We start from the raw sequence: 27,015 nt of genomic DNA, 5'->3' as shown, positions 1-27,015 counted from the left end.
ATTATAGGGAATATCTTGAAAAGACAACAAAAATCACTATAAGACAAAATTTGTCACTATATTAAATGAGGGCGAGTATGGTATTTTTTTAATATATTAACTCATTTTATCTAGAGAACTTAAATTTTTTAATATCCATATTTGTCTTAAATTACCTATCAATTTGGAATGGATGGAGTATTTAGATCCTTCCAAGAAAATTTTAAATGTTAGTGATTATGAAGTTTGTTATATATGCATGGAATCTAATTCATATGGAAGAAAGTTAGAAATTTTGAATCATACTAGTAAAATATACATATAACTATTTTGGCTATAGGACATTTGTTTGCATGTTCAATGATTAATATTAGGAGATCTGTCATGTCTATATTAGAAGCATTCAATCCTCTAATTTTCAAGTATGAATTATTGAGAAATTACTATTGCTTAAATCGGATGTTAGTAAACTATACTCACATTAGATTTATTAATTTAAATTCTTTATCAATTTCAGAGTATTGTAAAAATGGGTTCATAAATTCTCAAATTTAATGGGTAAGAAATTCTCATAAATTAGTAATGACAAATAAACATTCAACCACCAAATTTAATGGTCTAACTACTAAAACTTCAAACTTTATGATGGTTTAATTAATATGGAGAGAACCTATCCAAATTATTACGAACTCAAAAATTTTTTTTAAGTAGCTGATGGACACTATAAAAGCAAACTTTATGATAAATGATTTTACTCTATGTTGTAATAATAATAATTAATTTGTAAGATTATGTTACTTTAAAAGGTGTTTTCGTTGATATAAAATTAATAATTTGTTAATCTAATAATTTGGCTGTTGAAGTCTTTTTGCCTGTTGGAGACTTATGTTTATGTTATCCTAAAGATTGGCATGTAGCATTTTTATTGTGCGAATTTAATTTTGAGCGAAAAAGTAACCAAGTGATTAGGTCCCCACATTTTTAACAACTATTATAATTTCATACTATTAATTACGTAATGTTTACGTTATGTAATTGTAAGTTTTGGGTTATTTTACAAACACCCCCTTGAGTTTCTATCAAACTCACCTTTCACCCCTCGAGTTTTTAAAGTCAACTGTGTATCCTCTCATTGTTGACTAATTACACTAGCTCTCATTTCGTCTTCTAGCTTTGTTAGTTGACTCAATTAAAGAATTAAATTATTAAAAATGAAATTTATTTTAATTCAAAAGCTTATGTTTTTCAAATAAATTCAAAAGATGTAAGAATTCACATAAATTTTAAAATAGAAAATTAGTTAAAATTTTAAAAAATCAAAATCAATAATAATAATGATCTAATAAAAAAATAAATATAAGCATATTTTTATATAAAATTTAGTATACAATTTTACAAAAAATAGCAAACATATACTAGTAAACTCTTTCGAAATAATTTTAATTATCGTCAATGTACGGATACCATGCACCTCCAAAAGTAGAGGCGTATTGTTCATAAAAGTTCCCACCTTTTATATTGTTTTCGATTTAAATATATTTTACTACATGTGTTATCTCATATCTCAACTTTTTATTTTTTTCAATTATAAAAAAGTCCAATCTTTATATTTAATATTTTAAAGTTCAGGTGCCATATTTGATGTTGTTTTAGTTGTTTTATACGGTCAATAGATCAATTTTTGCAGAAAAACGTCTAAAAAGGCACAAGATTATAAAATGAAAAGTTTAAAAAGGTTTGTAAGGACTATATTGGCTTAATATATCCATTAATCTCTAAAGTATGCCACTTTATTTTTTGCGACTTTTAAACTAATTTCGTGATTTATTAGACGTCTTAATTCTCATTTTTTGTTCTATTTAACTCTTAAACTTTAATTTTTAGCCGATATGATCCTTTCTGTCCAACGTGACAAAAGCGCGGGTTTTCAAACACTTTGAAGCGCGTGAAGAATAATTAAAATGTAAAAATTATTCTATTTAACTCCTGAATTATACTATTTTGTTCTATTTGGCCCTTAAAATATTTTATTTTCTAATTGCATTTTCAAACTTTTAATTTTCACTCAATTAACCTCCTCAAAAATACAATTATTTAATTTTCAATTGTATATATGAATTCTTACAAGCATATAAATTATTTTATATACGATGATATATAATTTTTTTTAAACTAAATTTATTTTAAATTTTAATAATATTTTTATAAATTGTTGACGACAATAGAAATAAGAAAAAAAGTAAAAAAACGAAAAATATTTAAATTTCTAAAATAAATTTTTATACATGTAAATATTTGTTTATATTTCAATAATGACAAAAGAAGTTTGTCTATTTTTAACGATATTATAAAATATATAAATTTATTATACTTTGATGATATTAAATGAAGGTTTAATTGTTTAAAAAGTTATAATTTTTAGTGTGTTTCACAAATTAAAATAAATTTTTAATCTTAAAATTTTTAAGATACCAACTTTTAATTTTTTGCAATTTCAAACTTTTCAAATCTATTCCGAATATTTCAAATTTGTATTGAAATTGCAAAACACCCTAAATTTCAAAAAAAAATAAAGTAACTAAACCTTAAATGATTTTTTCAAATAATATATAAAATACATCACCTTTTATTTTAAATATAAGAAACATATTTAGACTTACTATATTTTTTGACCCCTAGATTTTACCCTTTTGTTTCCTGTGATCTCTAAATTAATTTTGTGTTTCATTGGACCTCTTAACTATTTTTTTGTTCTATTAACGACATGTCATTATAACTATGTTAGCAATTTTACACACATCAGCGCGCGTTGTTTGCACGTTTCAAATGAGGGGTTAAATAGAATAAAAAAAAGTTAATAGGTCCATTGATGTATTAAGCCGACTATGTTTGATAAAATATGTTTAAATAAAAAATATGAAAGTTGAAAATCTTTTATGGCAATAATATTTTTATTTAAGAAAAAGAAGATATATAATCATGTGCATGCATGCTTTTAATTATGCTAACTTAGTGGTATCTATCGCAAATTAGTTTAGTACTACTCATACTAGTTGACCTTTATGTGCATAATTGTCGAAAACACAATAGTGAAAAGGTATTTTTATTTCATAAAGTAATATTCTGAAATGTTACTATTGATATCAATTATTCCAGTACTGCTTTATAGTGTTAATAAGAATACATTTTTTATTCTTCTGATAAAAAATAGAAGAATAAAAAATGAAGAGATTCGTAAAGTATGATTCATGAACTTTAAATTTGCTTTAAATTTTCATTTTTTTATTGGTATCTAATGTTAAAAAGGAAGGTAATAATAGCAAAAAGAATGTTATCCCATATTAAGTGAAATAAGAATATTATAAAATTTAAGTTTAAGAAGATATTAGAATCTAACATCTCCATTTTTTATTTGTTGGAAAGTTCTGTATTTTATTAGCTGACATACTTTAATTTATCTACTAAAATCATGCCTCTAGACTGTAGAATATTCTTAATTTTGAATACTAAATTCACTTTATAAAATTTTAAATTTTATATATTTTATCTGATTAAATTTTAAGATTATTTTGTGTATTATTTTTCATAAATAATTCATCAAAATAAATTTATTATATTATATTATACAAAGAAAACAATGCAATAATTTGTTTATTACAATATATATTTATTCATCAAAGATATAAAGAGACAATTGAAATGTACAAATATTTATGGCATCATAATAATTAATCTATTTTTCTATAAGATTTTGCAGTTTTGAATTGACATTATTTTTAATTTTTTAATACTTAATTGATTTTGGAAGATTCATTAATCTATTTTTCTATAAGAATTTGCAGTTTTGAATTGACATTATTTTTAATTTCTTAATACTTGATTGATTTTGGAAGATTCAACTAATAATATTTCGAATAAAAATATAATTTTTTTTTGTTGTATACTGGTTAAATAATTATTAGCTAAATGCCTCTTACTATGTAAGTCGGCTAATAAAATAAAACAAGCCAGCAGGCACACATGAGTCCCGTTCCATGAATAAGGTAATGTTTGACCTAAAAACCATTAGATAGGAATGCACATGCATGTTTACTTATGTTTTTTCAAGATTATGTCCTAAACCAAATTCAATTATCAAAAGAATAAAGGGTCAACGCGCCCCTAAATTTGTGTCACGGAATCATCTAATCCAATTTATACTTTTTTAAATAACTAACCTCAAAATTCTTCATTTTCGGGTCAAGTAATCCATAATTATATTTTCAAAACGCGTAAAATACAAATCGGAGGTGAGGGATGTAAAAAAATAATTAGATACTTTCCTAATTGTTGCGATATAATTATCCTAAATATATTTTCTAAAATAAAAATATAAATTATGGGGTTATTTGACCCAAAAATGAAGAGTTTTGGGGTTAGCTGCTAAAAAAAATATAAATTGGACTAGATGACCTCGTGTCACAAGTTCAGGGGGCGCGTTGACCCTTTGTTCATTATCAAAATATTGAAAATTTCATTGTCGACCGGTATTGTTTCACCTCTCTCTCACCTTGAATCTAATAACATGTAATCTTTCCGGTAGAGTGAAAAATAAACGTTACATCAATATCGGTGAAAATCCCGATCCACTCACACGTATTTTTAAACATATCGTTAGAAATATTATTTTTAAATTATGATATTTATATATATTTTCAATATCGTATACAATATAGGTGAATTTGTTTGCTGTTGCAGCTGAATTTTTGCTGAGTTGTAATGCGTTTTGGAGCTTAATATATCACTTTGATACATTTTATCGAAAACAAATATGGTTTAATTGATTTGAATTTTTTTTGTACGACCCCAACTAGTGATGAAATCTAATAAAGAGACAGTAATAGTTAAGGATCTCAATAATGACATTGTGATTGACGTAATGAAAGATAATACTACTATAATAGTTTTAAAGACAACCCGGTACAAAATCCGGTCAAAAGCTACCCTAAATTGATGAATCGAGCGTGGGATTAGATCAATCCAGATGACAAACGACATTAGAAGATCGCTAGTTCAGCGAGACAAAGCTCGAAACCTCGCCCTCCTTTTTCCTCGAGTAACAAAAGCAATGACATATACAAATCGATGGATCAACGTTCCGATCAAGACAGAGATGCAGGACTAGCCCCAATGGCCTGAAATGAGACAAGAAGAAAGACCTTGCGCGCCACTAAACAATTCTCTGTCCAATGTATCCATGTATATCAACGAGCACATCCGTCATTTCCAACCATTAATGTGCTATAATGTCTTATTTTTGCAACTTTGACGAACATTACGACCATAGTATGGAAGAATGTGGGCACTCAGGATAGGAGATTGATCGTCTAATTCGACACTGTCGATTAAAATGTTACGTGGCGCATGAGCCAATATAAAATTTGCAGGACGTAAGAAAGAAAATATTCGGCCAAGGCCGAGTATTATTACGGAAGGAGAAATCCATACCAAGAAGCAAAATGTATCAATTAAATTAATTTTAATTATAGTAATGATTTTGTACTTTTATGAATACAGCTTCCACTTTCAATTTTCTATATCTTAAAAAATGTTTATTTTTGCAATATTTCTTACACTTTCACTTTCTTTTTGATAATTTGGAAGGGAAGCGTTTGTGAGAACAATTGAATTCACGATCTAACCGTTTGTTGTCTAACCCTACACCATTTGAATATTGGTATTTTTATTTTTTTTTCTCAAATGCAACATAATGTAAGTTTCAGTGAATGCTAAATTGGCATATAGACATCATTAATGGATTTGCCAATGACTTTTATCAATAAGAAATAGATAGAGACTTACCGGTGCCCATATTAACTTGAAAAACAGTCCCGCTGACAAAGGTACGTACGATCATATCATTCAAATCTGAAACCTTAATCTCTCTTTTCTATTGTATTTTAATAAGATTAATTTGAAGAAATACATTTCTATCTAATTAGTATAAACAACAACCGGATGAGGGTTTGATTTGGAATGCACAGAGAGGTTGATTGAGTCTGTCTGGCGTTCCCTCGCGTAAAAGGCGACTTTGGCATCGACTCTCACTCATTGGGTAATTATCAAAGGCGAAAGCAGCTCTCTCGAGAGTTCAAAATTTTTATTGATAAAACCAAGTAAATCAAAAAAATTTACTAAATTTAGCCAGATTATCTGTCAAACTGGTTAATTATTTGTATTTTTTTTGGAATTGTGTTGTGTGTAGTTGTCGGAGTGTGAATAAAATTTCCACTCTACAAATTAATACTAATCCAATTTAATGAATACAGAGAGTGAGATAGTTAAACATAATTAATTATGATTAGACAATTTTGAATAACATTTTATTATTATCCATTAAATTACAGCTATATGAAACTACATTGCACCTTCCCCTTGTCTGCCCTACAAACCTACCAAAATGTTTCATATTAGATGCACCGGTCACCACACAATCATTAAATTTATGACCATAAATTCTAACCAGAAGATTTGTTACTGCCTTTGCAATTAAAACATATCCCTACAGACAAAAAAAAAACTCTATTTTGCTTATTGAAGGAACCAATCATGTTTGTTACTGTGATTTAATTTATTGTATTTACTCCTTCCGTCCCGTAAAAATAAAAAAAGTAGTATTTTCGGGGATAAAGTTAAATTTTTAAAACGGCCAATTATATAAAGACTTAAATTTAATAATTATATTTTAAAATAATACAATGGAAGGGTTTTTTAAAAAAAAAAGAAATTGAGAAGGAACAATTATACAAAAATCTAAAGTTAATAATTATAATCTAGTTATTTGCATTTTAAATTTTAATATTTCACGTTGATAACAATTTAACCCCGCATTTTAAATTGTCGTATCAATGTATTCTAATCTTTCAATTTTTGTCATTATGTAAAATATTTTCGTTTTGTAACGGCATTTTATACAAAACGGTGCTTTGTACAATTTTTTAGCTTTAATTTTGGTGAAAAACGATTATATGAAAAAATAAAAAAATGGGATACACGATGCCATATTTTAAAAAATTAAATTAAATTGTTATAAACGTAAAACTTTTTTTTAAGAAATATACGGTTTTTCTATTTCATATATATACTTATTTGTAAAACTTTGTAGGTTGTTATTCGGATGGTTGTCAACAGCATGTGCTAAAATCAAACTCGGGATGATGGATATTATAAAAGACAACATAAAATTGGCAGAAATGTTGACTTTGCAAAAGAAACTATATATGTATTATTTGTAATTCAGAATGTGCAATGTTTTTGCATCTTCAATCTATTCACTTTCTTTCCAAAAATGTCAGTCTTATGTCCACACAGCAGCATAATATGAGTTTTTACTTTTATTTTTTAATTTGAAAAAAAAAAAAAGTGTTTGTGGAAAAAATTAAACCATAACCTGCTGCACATTGCTTACAATTTGATACATAATCGGTTTATTCAAGTTTATCCAACTTTTTTAATAAATTTATTTAAAGCTTGCAAATCTACATTAATCAGAATATTGCACTGCAAATCTATCCAATTTTTTTAATTAATTTAAAAATATTTATACGTAAAATTTTAATATTTTGCGTTTGTAGTAAATTTAAACATAATGTTTAATACTTGACATAAAAGAACATAATTTTTTAGTTTTTGGTAATTTACAATCCAAAAACATTATTTGATGTTGGTTTAGTCATTAAAAACTGTCAGAAGGACATCGTTTGGATAAAAAAACATTTGATTCAAAAAATGCTAAAAAAATGGAAGGTTAGAACTTATTCTGCAAATTTTAAAATTGTGTTTAAATTGTTACAAATATGAAAGATGTAGATTTTATATCTTAACCCTTAATTTAATTATTCCATTCGTTCAACTTTTAAACCTCAATTTTTAATTAAGGCCTCACTTGATTCGTAAATGTATACTTTCCGGGAAATATACTTTTCGGAAAGTTAATTGTTAAGGAAGTTAGTATAAAGGAAATTGATAATTGTTTTGCTTGGTTTACTTACTAACTTTCCGTGAAGTTGTATTTTTGTTTTAATTAACTATTAAATCTACGAAGGAAAAAAATTAACTTTGAAATAAATAATTATTTCCAAAAATTATCGACAATCAATTTTTTAACCAAAATAAATCAACTAAACAAATCAATTAATTCGTACTTGTATATAGTTAATTAATCAATTTTAAATTATACTCCAATTTAATTTAATTTAAATATTTAAGGATTAATACATATAAAATTACCATCTTATACAATAATTTGCAATTCCGACCAAACGTCGTTCACTACTTATTAAATTTCCGCAATTCTATCACTGTTTAAATATCCATTGATTTACAGTTGATGTAACAATTTGAGAAGTACATGGCGCGAGTAATTTAATCATTATTTGTCATTGATATTTTGGAGTCTAATTTGATGTTTTGCATTTTTTCACAAAGATATTTAGTCCAAAATTAAGCTTTGAGCCGAATAATTAATTTAACAACATGATCAATCATTCGTGGCATCTGACTTGTCGTGCCACATCGTTCTCTTATCATTTTGTCAGCTATAAATCACTAGATTTTCAAACGGTGATGCAATTACGAATAATTAAAGGATGAAAAATGAAAGTGATTTAAAAACCGTGATAGAATTACAAATTAATATAAAAGTAGTTTTAGCAGATTTTAAACAAGATCGAATAGAATTGACATATGCACACCCCTATTTTGGACGACCAAACAATTTGGGTCCATCTCTACCCGAAACCTAACATGCCAATTTTACTTTCTATCCCATCATCACTTTGTCTTCGCATTCTGTTCTGCTTCCACTATTTTTTATTATCCAATACCTTATCATATTTTGATTTGTATATATAACAACAAAATACATTTGTTTTATTTCACGTATAAAGTTAATTTTTGATAGTAATTTATGAATGTGGATACGTAATACTTGCATGTACTATCATTTGTATTAATACGTGTCTCATGCTTCGTTAAAGATGATCACGTACTTTTATTTTTTCATTAAAGTACTTTTGAAATTATATCTCAACATTGTAACAAATAGTAAAAAGCAATTTCAATATTAATCAAATGATACTTAATTCTTAAGTTATTTCTTTTAATATTAAGAAATAAATTCCTCTTTTAGCAAAAAAGAATAAATTTAAGAATGATTGGGCAACATATACGTTGGATAGTTTAATGATGGACTCAAAAATTATAATTAGAAGGCAAAATTTTAAGAATGATACATCATTCGACTTGTTATTTAGATGATATATATCATTTAGTTTAATCTTTTCTAAAATTGATAGATTCATTTTATTTCATTTTTCAAAATTAGTTGCTTCAAATTAACTTCAAATTGAATATTTGAAAAAATACATTTAAAAAATATATAATATGTTGATTTTTTAATTTACTCTAATTATTTAATTTATACAATCGAAAAAACAAACTAAATAAAAATAGACTATTATATTAAATCATATGAAATTATTAATAAATTAGTTAATCAAATAGATTAAATTTGGTTAAACTCTTAATTGGAGTTTCGTTTTGATAAATTTATATATAGATTAGAGAAATTGATCTCTCTAAGCTTATTTGTCCAACTCAAAACACAAAAACCAGGAGTTTATAATCATTTCGATAAGTAAGATGTGGAAAGAGAAGGACCCATTTCTTATTTTTTTTCATTGCAAAATCAAAACTTAGCAAATTACATCTCTACAATCAAAGCCCAGCAAACTAAAACCAAAGCTCATAAAGTTTAAGCCCAGAAAACCAAAATCAAAGCTCATAAAATTAGCCTTATAAAATACAAAAATTGTACCCCCACTGGTGCATAAAAGTTTGTCAAAATGTACTCCTGAGTCGCATTCATGGCGTATCGATCAATTATATATGTTAATATGATTAAAGTTAAAACGAATACGATTCATTTAACTGATTATAAATTTAAACCAGATAACATGATTGACACTGCAAACATGACAGAACTAAAAAAATCCATTTAACCTGTAAATTTCTCTTTGAAACCTATAAAATATTAAATTAGAATATTTTAATATAATTAGACTTTATCTTTTTACAAAAATTTCATTTTATATTTTGTAACTCAATCCTTTTATTTTTATATTATTTTAAGTAACAGTCCATAGGTTAAACGTATTTTCATGCTAATCTGTGACACAATTCATTTTTTTGATGTCACAAAATGGATTGACACGCGGTTAAGTCTAAGGATTAAAACTCTATATTCCCTATAGTTCACAAAGTGAAATTCTGCTACTAGTAATTTGCATATTATACAAAAAATCTTCAGAATAAATTTCATGTTTGAAGACTTTGAAGTTGCTTTCTAAAAATAAAATGTGGTCTATAATTAATTAAAATGTCAAAAATAATAAGATGATCTATCTATCGATTCCGGACGGAGAAAATATATAATGTAACATACATAACAAAAAATCTAGATATAGTGTCATACCATAACCACCATCATTAGCTTACATTAAAGAAAAATGAGCAGAAGCTGCGAAGAGAGTAACTTGGGAATCAAGTCATATAAATTAAAAGAGCATAAATATAAGGATAATTATAACTTAAAACAGTGCGTACTCCACACCAAACTAGGATTTCGACAGAAAATAATCCGACGTTCTTTTCAGTGTAAGCGATTTTTGATGTAGAAGTAAGAAGAAAGAGAGAAAGATGAAGATTCGATGAGAAAGAAATTTGATGAAAGTTAAATATTTATAAGCAATATCGATTCAAATTTGTTGAATCATCTATGACATAACTGACATGTAGTAAGAGTTCACATAATGTTCAATCAATTCGAGAGAATCCTAATCATAAAATATCGAGCAAATTACTATGACACCCCTCACATTTGACATAATTCACAGTTTAGTCCCTCTTGTTTGAAAATTAATCAATATAGCCCTTCACTTTTGTTTTTGTCAACGATTTAGTCCTTATGTCCATTTTGGATGTTAGTCAACAAAGTCAACAAAACTATATGGTCCCCCACTTTTGTTTTTCTCAACGATTTCACCCCTCACTTTTGTTTTTGTCAACGATTTAGTCCCTCAGTTTTGATAATTAATTTACCCATAAGTCCTTTGACTTTGTTGACTAACACTAAAAATGGATGGAAGGACTAAAATGTTAACGGAAGCAAAAGTGAGGGGCCACATAGTTTAGTTTTTAAACAGGAGGGACTAAAGTGTGAATTATGTCAAATTTGAGGGGCTTCATAGTAATTTGCTCTAAAATATCACATGTATGCAACATGGCGTCCCCATTAGTGGTCTAATTCATTATCTTTATTAACGTAAGGTACCAATTTGGAACAAAAAAATCATTAAAGCTCAAATTGAAAATCAAACTGAAGATGAGGGTCAAATTTACATATTTAGTCTATTTTAAAAGTTGCCATAAGTCCAAACCTATATCTTAAGAAAGTTTTGGTACGTACACTTATAAATTTTCTATGTGTGCATGACATTTGATAGTTTAGTATATATATATCGATCACATTTGAGTTAGAATTTCTTAATCCTAATAAAATTACATTAATGAAAACATATTATCAACTGCTCAACTCAAAAATATCAAATATCATGTAAACATTGTATGTTGTGCATTCGTTTCGAAACAAACCAAAAACATACATAACCGAATTTTTTTATTTGTTCAAAATCAAATCGAACTAAAATTTTGATTAGTTATTTCAATTCGTATCATATTAGAACGTAACGATACAAATTACGACCAAAATCAAACAAAACCAAAAATCAGAACTTTTATAATATCAAACCTAATCCAGCCGAATTTGTCAATCCGATTTGGTTCATTTTTCGGTTTTTACACACCTACACATTGTAGGATTCATACATGACAAAATAAGCCACAAAATAACTACCAAATCCACCAAAGTTTGTTCAATTCAAATTCATGTAAGTCCTCAAATCCTACTGAACACTATGCAAAAACAAACACTAAAACTAGAGCAAAAAAAGGATACAATCCAAACTCTACCAATGTCTCTGGCTCTCACTGTTCATGATCAGCCTCTGCTTGAACCCCGTAAACCGCGACCGGAACCAAACTAGCGACGTAACTATAAAAATGGCAAGTATAATCGGAATGGCAGATCGGTACAGTCTTGATGGTCTCTTTATCAGGGTTCAAGAACGCTAAATTGACAGAATCTGCAGAAACACGGTGGAACACAACAACTTCCTCATCATCATTATGAACACAAATTGGACAGCCCATTTCAGCAGAACTCAAATCCATAGTGACACGAAAAACTCGAACCCATTGCTTATAGCGGTTAGTATCATCAGCATCACCATAATCTGAGTCAACCCATAACTCGATTTCATTCGCCGAGCTTCCGTAACCCGGATGAACATAAGCAGCAGGATAAAAAACCAGAGCAAGTGAGTTTCTAAATTCAAGAACTTTAGCACAAAATGCACCACTGTTTTCAGGTATATTGATTCTATTGAAAGTTTCACTGCCCAAATCAAAAGAAATTATGTATTTTCGATCCACAGAATCCCCAATTCCATTAGCTAACCAATACAAACACCCATCGTTTAAATGAACCGCAGTTTCCCCTTCAGAAATGGAGAAATCCACAATTTTCTCATCGAAATCAAGAATTCTCCAAGAATTGGTTCTCCATGAGTACACCTCAGCCCTAATTGGCTTATGATCACAATCAAATAACACAATCCTTACAAGTTTATAATCATCAGATTCTTGATTGTAACCAAACCCAGTAGCCGCCATCCAAATGGGATTCTTGAAATCGTCGATTTTAAATTCAGGTCGCGGAAGAATCACATATTGCTCAGTTGAAATATTCCATAAAATGAATTCGGAGCCATGAATCGGCGAAATGTCAAGACAGAGAAGACCATTAACCGAACCCACAATTCTTGGATACCGTTCCAAAGAATGCAGAAACGGGATTGGGATTTCACGAAAGATTGCCGGTTCAGTATCGGAATAATCCATCAAACTCAGAGAAAAATAAGAACCAGTTGGATAGTGAAACCGGCGAACCAACAGTTGATTAGCCGAATTCTTGAGATGGGCGTTGATGAAATCTTGAGAATTGATAATCGAGTAGCAAGATTTCGAAAGTGATTTAAATCTTTTGAGGGATTTGACGGGAAGTTGTAAGAATACGCCTGTGATCATTTCTTGAGTGAACGGAGTTCTTTCTTGATTCGCCGGTGATGATGAGCGTCGTCTGTTATTCGTCATTTGAAACGGAGAGGAAAGAAAAATGAGGGAGTAATTTGGTTTAGTGTGATCAAATTATAATCCAAAACCAACTATATATATTTATTTGGAAATTTGATTATTCGCACTCTACTCAGACTAAAAGGGAATTGAGAATTCTGTTGTCATGCATGGAGAATCTTCTGTCATGCATGGAAAATTATTTGCAAGTGAGCCGTGCTTGCATTTTTTTTTTGGAGCAAAGGGTCATTTTAGCCCCTGATGTTGCGTTAAAATATCAAAAAAGTCTAAAACTCCAAAACCGGATTGCTTAAACCGTATCACTTATATCTTGAAATTGCGTAAACCGTATCAAAAGTACCCTTTTTGCCCTAATTGAAGAGTGGGGTTGCAATTAATCATGCTTAACTACTAGTTAATTATACTTAACCACTAATTAATCACAATCAAACAATAATTAAACGAGGGTACTTTTTGAAATTTTTCTCAAAAAAATGTGTTAATTTAAATGAAGTTTTAAAATTATTGAAATTAAATTATTAATTTAAAAGTTTTATATGTTAATTTAAAAAAATTCTATGTTAATTTAAAAAAATTGAAAATATTAAGCACCATTTTAACCTTTTTTTTATTTCAAAAACTACTTTGAGAGAAAAACAGCCCATAAAACCGGAAAGTGTATCTCACTCTATAAGATGAGAGTAGGGGAGGGCTTCTTTAATACAAAAAACACAACTTCAGGGTAAAAGTGACCATTTTTGAAGTTTTGGACTTTTTTGATATTTTGACGCAACATTAGAGGCTAAAATGACCCTGTATTCTTTTTTTCTGTCCCATTTATATACTTTTAAGAATATTTTTGGATTAACCTATTTTAAGGTGATTTAACTTTACATTTTTATTTATCTGGACTCTAAACTTTTATTTGGTTTTATCTAGTTCCTTAAGTTTACATTTTTTTATCTGATCCTTGAACTTTCATTTGCTCTTATTTGCCCCTGAACTTTAATTTTTGGATTAATGAATTTTAAGATTCGTAAACTCTACGTCTTTAGTTTATATGATATCTAAACTTCCATTTGATTTTATCTGATCTCTTGACTTTACATTTTTAGTTTATCTGATCCCTGAATTTTGATTTTTTTGCTTCCTCTGGTAATCAAATGGATGAAAGTTCAGGGACTAGATAAAATAAAAAATGTAAAGTGCAGGGACCAGATAAGACCAAATGAAAATTCAGGAACTAGAAAAACTATACACGTAAAGTTTAGGGACCAGATAAAACTAAATAAAAATTCAGGGATCAGATAAACTAAAAATATAAAGTTTAGGGACCTTATAAGATGGATTCAATCTTGATTTATCAATAAAATAAATGGATCAGATAAAAAAAGGCTAAATCTATTTTGGAGTTCCTTTACTCTTCACTTTTTTTTTCATCGGGTTATTTTATTTTGTCCTTCTTGAGTCCTTTTACTTTCATTTTCATTGTTATTATACCCTTAGACGAATGAAATGTGGAGAGTGTGCTATACTCTCCGCTAAATACAAAATTTCCGTTAAATATCGATAAAAACAATATGGCTAAAATTCAAGGATTAATTCATACTTTTTCCCAGCGGAGCAGCTCCTCAGAGGAGCTACTGCTCCTCAAAAGCGAGGACCAGATCTGCTTCACGATTCTGACCAAGGAGCGGATCTTCTCGTTGAAAGAGGAAGAGCTGCTCCTCCTCTGTCGGGAATAAAACTTTGTCGAAAATAAAATTTGGGCGGTAGATTTGCGGATACCAGACTAAATTCTATTTCAAATAAAAACTACGGACTTAATTTTATTTCAAATAAAAATTAAATCTCAAACTATAATAAAATTAAATAAAATTTGATGTGGTGGACGGCGGTGATGGGGGAGGAAAAAGACGGCGGCGAATCTAAAATTATGGACAAAGTTTTTCGAAATAAAAATCAAGTCTTAACATAAATTGAATTTAATAAACTTGTTTTTAAATTTACAAATAATTTTAATTATTTATTTTAAAAATAATTATTTGTATATATATAAATAAATTTGTAAAAATTTAATTTAGAATTTGAGTTTGATTTTATTTTATATTCAAAAGTATAAGAGTTTTATTGTATTATAGACTAAATATTAGAGTTTTAATGTATTTTTTTATTATATTTTAAAGTAAAAAAGTCATATTTTCTTTTCAACACTCTCACTAATGGAGAGTGTGATACACTCTCTAAATTCCATCCATAAAAGGGTGTAATAACAATAAAAATAAAAATACAGGGACTCTATAAGAAGAAAATAAAATAAAGAGATCCAATAAAAAAAGTGAATGTATATTTGAAATATTTGATTTCTTCTTTAAAAGAAAAAATTAATTGAGAGTGGAAGAGATTAAAAGAAAGAGATAAATGTATGCACACTTCAAAGAAGTTAAAAAATGCATCATTAGAACAAAATAATGGGCGTTCATTAATTCTCAGCTGTATGTATAATGTTTCTTGCTAAATCTTTTTTTTTTGGTGCCATAAAAAAATGGATCATATCGCTGTAAAAGAGTTGGAGGATATCCTAAGAACACAATATTAAGATGTATTTAAATATGAACAAAAATTTCCTACAAACATAGTTGTAGGAAACTCCTTCAACAAGTATTGAGAAGCTGCCACGTATTATTTATAGAATGGTGAATTTAACATTTGATTTTGGTTAATTAATCAGTTGAGTTCAAGTACTAGATTAATCAATTAATCAGAATTATTTATCAAAAAAAAAATTAATTAACCAGAATCAATATAAACTTAAAACTAAAAGTACGTATACAGCATGGAATTTTTTTTATTGGTATAAATTATGATTAAGGTGCATAATTTGAATACTATTAAAACATCTAACTTAAAAATAATCTAAACTAGAAAATCATATTTATATAATTATGGTCCACTCCAATTTTATCCATAATTAGATATCAAAAAACAAATAATGTACCAAGTAATATATTTAATTTTGTGCAAAACAAAAATTAATTTACACCATGTGATGCCTTGTTAATTTATAAGAAATTGTTAAAAATCAAGTTTTTTATATAATTTTTGTTTCTATTCAATTTATATTATTAATGATATGATCAGTGTATGGGTATCTATAATTGTCTAATTGTAGAATTAAATAAAATTAGGTTAATAAATCAGTTTAGTATTTATTTTGGATCCAATTGATTAGTTAACCAAAATCAAATGGTTAACAAACCATTTTATCAAGGCAAAAGAAAACTGTGTGGCAGCCTCTCAAGACATGCTGCAGGAGTTTCCTGCAACTATGTTTGGAGGAAATTTTTGTTCTTTAAATATAACAAAAGGCTGTAGAAAAGCTTAAAACATTTATTTGAAATTCATAGTTATCACCACATATAAATAAACAAATCAATCTCAGAAGATGAATGCTTCAAAATTCATTTTGACTACCTGAAAATCAAAGTATAAGATATCATTGACTTAACAAATCAATGACATCTTAAAAGATGATATTTTTGTTTTAATTAGGTCAGATGCTGTAAAAAAATCAAACCTTTCACAAAAGTCATGACCTTTCAATTTTGTCGATTTTGGCCAAAAATGGATTATTTGGTTTCACAAAAGTCCTGACCTTTCAATATTTGGCATGCCACATAGGCAAATTGAAATCAAATTGAGAATTTGCCACAATTGAAACCAAATAATTTGTTTTTGGCTAAAATCGACAAAATTGAAAGGTCAGGACTTTTATGAAACTTTTATGAAAGATTTGATCTTTTTACGACATTTGGCCTTTTAATTATAACTATGAGGATCATTTCGAATATTTATAAAAATTTGAAGTATTGGAAAAAAGGTTAATTTGATGCTTATGGGTTTAATTGAAATCAAAAGGTGTTAATTTTAATTTTGAGGATACAATTGAAAGTGAAAGGTCGTAATTTGAATATTTTTGGTGGTTTTACGTGAGGGTGCAAATAAAATAGGGCTAAAAGGTGGATTTTTTTTCCCAGAGGATAAGCCTATTAATATATAGATTAGCTTATTATTAGCTTTTGTTTCACTTGGTTCTTTACAAATATTTTATATTTAAATTGTTTTGCCTAGTATTAAAAATTGTTTCGTGCCAATTAAAACGATGATGTTTTTTGTTATTCGGACTAAAAAGAGCCACGAGTGCACAATAGTTAAGAGACTATTTAAAAGTAAAATATTTGTTAAGGGTCAAATGAAATAAAAACTAATAGTATAGAAACTTTACGATAGGTTTAGCCACAGTTTAATACTAACAATCCTATTAGAGTCGATTCTGATAGTATTTTATTAATAAAAAACATAATTAACTGTGTACAAAAAAAAAATCACATATCAAGTAAACATGGTTATTGATATGCACTCGATTCAAATTGAACCGAACATAACCAAAGTCTGTTATTTGTTCAAAATCAAAACGAACTAATTTTTTTAATAAAATTATTTGCTTTACATTAGAACTTAACTAAAAAAGGTTATGTTTAAAATCAAACTGAACCGAAAAAACAAATTGTTTTTTATAAATACTAAACTGAATCCAAAAGAATTTGTCAATTCAAATTGGTTCGTTTTTCGGTTTAGTTCGGTTACACATTATAGGGTTCACACATGACAAAATAAGCTATAAAATAACTAGCAAATCCACTTAGGTTCAATTCAAATATATAACCATAAGTCCTCAATTCCTACTGAACACTATGCAAAAACAAACACTAAAACTAAAGCAAAAAAAAAATAGAATCCAAACTCTACCAATGTCTCTGACTCTCACTCTTCAGCCTCTGCTGACTCTCACTCTTCAGCCTCTGCTCATTCTCCGAAAACCGTCACCGGAACCAAACTGCTTGTGTAATTATAAAATTGACAAGTATACTCGGAATGGCAAATCGGTACAGTCTTGATGCTATGATTATTAGGGTTCAAGAACGCTAAATTAACATAGTCAGCCGAAACACGCTTGAAGACGACTTCCCCATCATCATTATGAACACTAATTGGATAACCCATATGAGCAGAATTCAAATCCATATTCATATAATAAACCCTAGTCCATTGCTTATAGCTGTTAGCATCATCATCAATACCGCAATCGTAATCTGCATAAACCCATAACTCAATTCGATTCAACGACCTTCCGTATCCGGGGTAAACATTAGCAGCAGGATAAAAAGCTAAAGCAAGTGAGTTCTGAAATTCAAGAACCTTAGCACAAATTGCACCACTATATTCAGGAATCTTGATCCGAGTAAAATTCTCACTACCCAAATCAAAAGAAATCACATATTTCCTATTCACAAAATCCCCAATTCCATTAGCTAACCAATATAAACACCCATTAAAATAAACCCCATTTTGCCCATTAGAAATGGAAAAATCCCCAATTTTCTCATCCAAATCAAGAATTTTCCAAGAATTGGTCCTCCATGAGTACACCTCAGCCCTAATTGAAATATCATCACAAGCAAAATACACAATTCTTACCAGTTTATAATCATCAGATTCTTGATTAGAACCAAACCCAGTAGCCACCATCCAAATGGGATTCTTCACGTCATTAATTGCAATTTTAGGTCTGGGAAGAACCCTAAATTGAACAATTGAAATATTCCATAAAATAAAATTAAAGCAATGAATCGGCGAAATATCAAGACAGAGCAGACCATTAACCGAACCCACAATTCTCGGGTACCGAATTAAAGAACCCAGAAACGGAATTTTAATTTCACGGGAGATTGTCGGTTTTCTATAATCCATCAAACTCAGAGAAAAATCGGAGCCGGTTGGGTTATGAAACCGGTGGACAAGCAGATTATTGAGCGACCCAGAGCGATTCTTGAGATGGGCGTTGATGAAATTTTGAGAATTGATGATCGAGTAGCAAGATTTGGAGACTGATTGAAATCTTTTGAGGGATTTGATGGGTAGTTTTAGAAATATGTTTGCGATGATTTCTTGAGTAAAGGGAGATGGTTCGTTAGTATCCATTTGAATCGCCATTGAAACGGGTGATGGTGAATGTCGTTTGTTATTCTGCAGACGACGAAGAGAAATGGAGTCTGCGCGGTCTCTTATAGTTATAACCCGCTATGATTGAAACTCTATTATGATTGAAACTCTATTTTTAACGGTTACAGTAAATTTTGCTCCAACCACGAATTTTATTTTTAAATTCTAAATAAGTTCTTTTAAAAAAATATTTTAAAAATATATTATTTTAATAATTTAATTCAAATTGAATTTTTTTACATATTTATGTTGAAAATAAAAGCAAATCTTTTTATTAATAATAAAATAATAAAATCTAAATAAATATTTTTAGGGAAAATGATCATTTATACCCTTACGGTTTGTCTACAAGATCAAATGAGCCATTAACGTCCAAAAAGATTCAAATATACCTCTAACGTCTTACAAAGTGAACAATCATGCCCTTATTTTAACTAATAAATGAGACGTTAGGAGTCTGGTTGTCAACATCGGAGGGCCTGAATGTTCATTTTTAAGACGTTAAGGGCATATTTGAACCTTTTTAGACGTTAAGGGGTCACTTGATCCTTGAGTCGAACTATAGGGGCATAAATGACCCTTTTCCCATATTTTTAATCATATAATAGTTCTATTTTACTAAATTAAATTAAATTAAATATTAATATTTTTTAATATGTAAATTTAAAAATTATATTTAAATAAACAGACATACTACCATTGCATAAAAATAATAATAAAACAAAAATCAACATAAAAAAATACAACAATAATAAAATATTACTATGTACTACTAGTAATAGTAGTAGTGATAGTAGTAGTAGTAATAGTATGATTGTTCTTAATTTTTTTTATTATTATTATTATTTATTAAAATATATTTTTTTAATTTTATATAATGTTAATTTATAATATATATGATTTTTTTAATATTTACAATTTAATTAGAAGTCGTATAAAAAGTATAATAATTAAGATATAAATTTTTAATATTTGAATATATTAAAATATAATTATATAAATTAAAGTTAATTGGTTAAACTAGTAATTTGTGAATTTGAAAAAGTATAAAATAATCTTTATAGAGATGCGAATAGTGAAACTCTATATGTAGAGTTAACTATTCAAAAACTCTAAAAAAAATTATAGAGTTTGGTTGGAATTGTTAAATTTTAAACGGTGAAACCCAACACATTTTTAGAGTTAGGTTCAAGATGTCCTTAATAAACGTTTTTTTTTCTTTGGAATTCTCATAGTATGATCAAATTAGTACTATTAATCCTTATCCAAAACTAACTACATTTATTTGGTTAATTTTAAGATTAAGTTGTATGAAAATATTAACAATTTTAGTTTTTTTTTTTTTCAATGTAGGCTTTTATTTTCCTACCAAAGCTATGAATTAGATAGAGTTCGCCCGAAAATATTTTTTGACTCGAATTTTTTAAATTTATAGAAGGGATCTTAAGATTTGATGCTTTAATAAAATTGTGAAAATATATTCACAAGACTTTTTTGGTTAGTAAATTAACCGAATAAACTAACAGGATTAATTTGAGAGTTAAGAAATTTAGGCGAAATTAATATCATAATCACTACTAAATTAAAATAAGTAGAAGATTGCAGGGTAAAAAACACTTAACCTTGTTTTTGATTAATTAATTGAGAGATGAAAAATATAATAATTCTCTGAACTATTTATGACCCTGCAAAATAAAAATCCTAATTTAAGTTCAACTCTTATTCTTAAGAAGAAAAGTCATAATCTACTCCTAATTTTAATTTGGACCATTTGGATCAGAATTGTTAAGTTAAAAAGCTTCATTTGGCCGTTGTCTCCTAAATAAGCACGTTTAATCTTCTAAGCTCCTTTTTGGGCAGATATAAATAATACCCCCAACAAGCTTAAATAACAATTTTGGGTTTGTTACTGTCGGCCCGAGGTCCATCTTAGGCCTAAGGTGTGCGCATGCATTGACTTATCAATACCTCCATGATGCTACGTCAGCAAATGAGCTGTCACTACACTACTCCACGATGTCAAACATTAATCCCATGAACTCTTCGGTTACCCTTAGACTCACTCTTACTAAAAAAATTCTAAGTCATTTTCTCATTACCAAATTTTTTCAAATCTCAGACAATTTCTTCCTTTTAGTTCCAATGGTTGCTCAAAATACTAATCTCGCCTCAAAAGTGAAAGCCAAGATTGAAGACATCTGCTACTATGCTACCTCTATTGAATTCAAGGTATTGTCTGATGTTGGAGAAAACCGGATCTGCGTCGGGCCGATATTGACATCGCCTAGTAAACTATGTGAAGCTGCAATCCTTTCCACGACGGGATACCACCACGATTCGCCCAACCTCACCAATCTTCCATCTAGGTTGATGCCACCTTAAGAAATTGGCCGATAGAATACGCGAGTTTCCAAAAATGGGTAGTTAGACTTCGCGAACACTTTGGTCCTGTCTTGAAAGCAGTGGGCATTTATTATTTCATCGTCATATGCCAAGCTAGTCGCCCCATTACCAAGCATTACATCATGGGTGCTTCCCTTTTCTGGTCAAGCGCTGTGAATTGTTTCTGCTTCAAATCTGGCCCATGACAGTTACCCTACTCGACCTCGCCTTGATGCTGAACATTCCTCTCAACGGCGAACGAATAATACCAAACCTTGCTGCCACTATCTCGAAGTTCATCCTGACAAAGTCCTAGAGAAACTATGGCCCTTACGTTAAATTGTTCAAGGCCGATATCGCCATACTAGACTACAGAGAACACATAGACTTTCTCGCATTCTTCATCGCAAAAGTACGTGATTTGCACGACAGATTTCCGTGTAACCCAAGTGTGTTATCTACTCGCCTTTGTATGAGCTGAAGGGAAACGCTGCAACCTGGCGAGTTTATGTTACCTATCTATATCACGCTTTGAACGACCTCGCTCCTTATGGAGCTGATTTGAAGAACATCGACTCGCCCATCTTTAAAAGGACCTTTAAGTGCCCAACAAGACTTTTTTGTATTTTTTTCAAATTAAAAAAAAATAGTATATCCCTTTTATTTAGTTGTTATTGACGTTTTTATCCTTAAATTATTTAAATCGTCAATTGTACCCTTAATTGGGGTAGAGGTGAAATATGAAAACCCAAAATAGAATATAATTAATTTTTTTTCTAAATCGGGGTATAAATACAAAATTGTTACAAGATGGAGTGTTATTAAAATAGTCTTTCATTTTTTTATAGAAAAATGTATATGCTGTCTTAATCTACATTTGTCTAATAATCAAATAATAAAATCCAAAATTAGATCATGTTTATCAGCACAATATCTTTTAGAGCATTGAATTTATTATTTGGTAACAGTAAACAATTGACTACGAATTTATGAACTGAACATGCTTGAACAATCAGGAAGTGGATGCATTCTTCCAATTCTTTTCTCCATTTACTTTACCTTATGTTATTGATCCTCAAGGAATGCTAAAATTAATGATCAATTTCAATTATTCAAAAATATTAAGTAATTCCTTTCAAAATATATATATTAAGTAATTAAATAACTCCATGAGTTTCGAAAATTTTGGATAATTTTTAGTAACTGTCTATGAAACTTCTCTCTCCCCGAATGTATTTAAACTTTATATCATATTATAATTATTTTAAAATTTATATTTGATAATTTGGTTGTCCACACCGTGAGCTTTTTTTAAATTCATTATTTTTTTGATGGCATATTATTGATTTGATAGTCAACTTTAGGCATAGTGCTTTTAAAAAAAAGGTTTAATTACTTAAAAAACCCTCACCTTTAACTTTTTTTTCGTTTATACCCTGACCTAGAAAAATTGTCACATATACTCATGACCTTGTCTTTATGTTTCACCTCTACCCTCGAGGTATTAAATTTACCTCTTTTCATTTGAAAAAAAGTTTAAAATAGTCCTTCATTTTTAGTATATATTCTAATTACACGTCAATGTTATTAATTATACAAAAATTGAATTTTTTTGTGATAATAATAATATTAGCGGTTTTTAATTTTAGGACTTATTTGAGCGTTTTTATAGATGAAGTATTTGTTTGCAATTTTTTTATTAGAAAAAGGTATAAAATAACCCTTATATTTAGTTATTTTTAATAAATCATCTTTGTTTTGAAATTTGGGGTAGAGGTGAAACATAAAGACAAGGTCATGAGTATTTGTGACAATTTTTCTAGGTCAGGGTATAAACGAAAACAAAATTAAAGGTGAGGGTTTTTTAAGTAATTAAGCCCTAAAAAAAATGACCTCTCAATCAATTTTCGATCCTACCCGGCGTTGAAAACCGGTCAAATTTACCACATTTCACATTTTTGTGTTTCAATTGTACCTTGAAATATTAAATTGACGTATTTTTCATTTGAAAAAAAAATAAAAATGTTCTCCATGTATAACCTATATTAATTGCATGCGTTTAGAATTTATTTAAATTAAATTAAATTAAAAAAGAATTAAAAATGTTCTCCATGCATAACCTATATTAATTGCATGCGTTTAGAATTTATTTAAATTAAATTAAATTAAAAAAGAATTTTTATTAGTTTTAATCTGATTATGGTTTTTAGTTAATTTTTAAAAATAAAGGATTTATTTGTACTTTTTTAAATGAAAATGAATTTAATTTTATCTTTAAACATAATTGAATGATTTTATCAATTAAGTTAAAAATTGAGAAAAATTAAAAAATTGGGGTACAATTGAAACGATAAAATGCAAAATATGATAAAATTGACAAGTTTTCAGAGGTCGGGGTTTTTCTTAAAATACTGAGCCTCAATTTTATGATATATCATCCCATTTGAATCATACCCATACAAAAATTTAAATTTGTATTGAATTTATTAAATATTCACATTGTCGTGATGAGATTTTTTTATATATTAGAATTTTTAAACTTTAATGAGTTAAATAGAATTTTTCTTAGCTTACATGTCACCAAATCACTATTTATTTTAGGTGACATATCATAAAAAAAAAATTAATGGATTGAAAAGGAATTAAGAAAAAACAACCAAGTTATCAAATAAAATTGTTTAAGAATATTTGGGGCATATGAATTAAAATTTGAGTATGGATCTAAATAAAATAAAATTGAGGAACAATATATGCAAATTATCTTGGAAATGCAAGGTCAATTTAGAATTAGAACACATCAAAAATTCCACATAGCTAACCTACAATTGGTTTGTTGCACGAATGACATATGTTGCAACCGTTGCATTCAATAATTTTTCAAATTTTAAACTCTCATTTTTCATTTTATATCTCAAAAATCAATTTTTTTTATATAGGTGGTTGCATTTTTTCCCTTCGGATCTCAAATCATCTAATAGCACTACATTTTTCATCGTTTCTAATCGGTTTTCTTCTCAGAAAACAAAATAAAACCTCAATAAGAGCAAAATTATTTCTTTTCTCATTTGAAGATTTATTATTTCAACTTTTCCAATATAATACTTGCAAGAGCCGGCCGATTTTGAAGGTTCAACCGGCTTTTATGGTTTTTCAATTCTGAACAACTTTTTTTGTTCAAAAAGTTGAACCGGAAATCCGAGTTCTAATATAATAGTGGACTGAATTGGTTTTCAGTTTCCGGTCAAACCGGTTATACCATTTGACTGACCAGTCCGAACTTTAAAACACCGGTTTGTATACTCTTAGATTCAGTTATCCCAAATCAAGGATGGGTCAACTTCTAAGAAGTGAGATTAGATCTTACTAAATACTTCTCCCAGTTAGAACCTTAAGAAAATGAGATCGGATACTCTGATAAATGCATTTAAACAATGATTCATTGAATTCTTTTTAGATAGACGCAGTCTATCACGTCATTTATAGACGAATCTATTATATTATAACACGTCATTAAAATAGTGGTATTATTGTAATTTTATTTGTTACTTCTTTACACCTTTTAATGGAAATATTATGATAATGCCACTATTTTATGACGTGTTATAATATAATGGGAAATTCTTACCTAGTTCCGGTCCATGAATTCTCCATGCACCTACTCAATAAGGTGTTAGAAAATCTAACACAATTTTTTCTTTTTCTTATTATTTTCTCTTTCTTCTCATTTCTCTAACTCCTCATTGGATAGGTCCATGAATTTTTCATGAACCGGGTTTAGGTAAGAACTTCCCATATATAATAGGATTAGTCTATGGATGACGTGATAGATTGAATCTACCTAAAAATTTCTCGGATTCGTTTATACTTCATTGAAAGATCATTTAATAAATTTTAAAAGTTAATTGCAAAACACACTAAATTTTATGGTATGTTTTGCAGTTATCCCTAACTTAAAAAGGAAAAAATCATATAGAGATGATTTATCTGGCAATGAAGCAGTTTCACTTCTTTATATATATGCTATCCTAATCTATATTTGTCTAATTATAATTAAATTCAAAATAAGATCAAGAATATCAGCATAATATCTTTTAGCATATTTGATAACTAAACAATTCACTAGAAATTTATGAGCTGAATATGCATGAACAATCAGGAAGTGGAGGCGTTCATCCAATTCTTTTCTCCATTTACTTACCTTATACTCCCCCTCCATCGCATTTAACTTTGATATAAAAATTAAAAAAATAGTAATTAATATAATTTAATTCATAAATATTTCACTAAATTATTTATGTCTTGTAATTTGTTAATATTTATGACTACTATTTTTATTTATATTGTTGTATTTTTTAATAAATTAATTGGAAGAAAATTTGGAAAAATAGCAATTAATGCTCTCTTGGTATGCTAAAGTGACAAATATTATGGACTAAACAAATTTTTCACCTGCCACAAAACATTATGAACCGGAGAAAATATGTTAAGAAAATACTTTATAACCCTCCTATTTAACCCTACTATATGTGATAGTATTTTATTTATCCTATTCTTTTTCAAAAGTGTATATTTTAAAAACCAATTTTCAAGACATCCACTCTTTTAATATCACATAAATTGTGCTAAATATTATCGATTTGATAGTCAATTTTATGACATATTATGAATCATCCAATTTGAATCATAATGAACCCATAAATTTTTTATTGAATTAATTAAAATATTCATGTAGTCGTGAGATTTTCTATAGATTAAATAGAATTTTCCAAACTTTAGTAGTTCAATAGGATTTCACTTAGCTGACATGTCACCAAATTACTATTTATTCAAGTGACATATCGTTAAAAAATAATTGATTAAAAACATTTAAGCAAAGAACAACCAAGTTATTGAATAAAATTGTTTAAGAACATTTGGGGTATATATGAATTAAAATTTAAAGACGACTATACGAGAAACAAAATAGTTGAAGAACAATAGATGTAAATTATACTAAAAATGCTAGGTCAATCGACAAAATTAGAGTTAGAACACATGTTATATAAAATATTTAGATTGTGCAAAGAAATAATCACCTTTACTTATAAATCACTCGATTTTCTCCTATCTATCCGATATTAAATTACATATATGTATTATCAAAAAAAAAATACATATATGTCAAAATTTAACTGGATTAATTGAATTCGAAGTCGTCAACTAATTAATAAGTATTCAATAATTAGTTAATGAACATGAAGAGAAGTTGTAGGGAAAGCATGTTCAAATATTATTATAGTAACACATAGAGCTCCATGATTG

The 27,015-nt window shown here is 28.2% G+C and overlaps 2 protein-coding genes across 2 annotated transcripts; both read right to left on the bottom strand.

The window, feature by feature from the left end:
• Nucleotides 1–12,063: 12,063 nt before the first annotated feature.
• Nucleotides 12,064–13,290, bottom strand: LOC130015673 (F-box protein CPR1-like). Its single transcript, XM_056106305.1, has one exon. It carries the CDS (start codon nt 13,288–13,290, stop codon nt 12,064–12,066), a length of 1,227 nt encoding a protein of 408 aa, XP_055962280.1.
• Nucleotides 13,291–18,135: 4,845 nt separating this feature from the next.
• LOC126654035 (F-box/kelch-repeat protein At3g06240-like) lies at nt 18,136–19,323 on the bottom strand. Its single transcript, XM_050348072.2, has one exon. It carries the CDS (start codon nt 19,321–19,323, stop codon nt 18,136–18,138), a length of 1,188 nt encoding a protein of 395 aa, XP_050204029.2.
• Between the last annotated feature and the right edge of the window lie 7,692 nt (nt 19,324–27,015).

This window comes from Mercurialis annua, linkage group LG6 (genome assembly GCF_937616625.2).
Source record: "Mercurialis annua linkage group LG6, ddMerAnnu1.2, whole genome shotgun sequence".
Lineage (NCBI taxonomy): Eukaryota > Viridiplantae > Streptophyta > Magnoliopsida > Malpighiales > Euphorbiaceae > Mercurialis > Mercurialis annua.
Note: the sequence above shows the minus strand (reverse complement) of the source record. Positions and strands in the feature narration are given on the sequence as shown.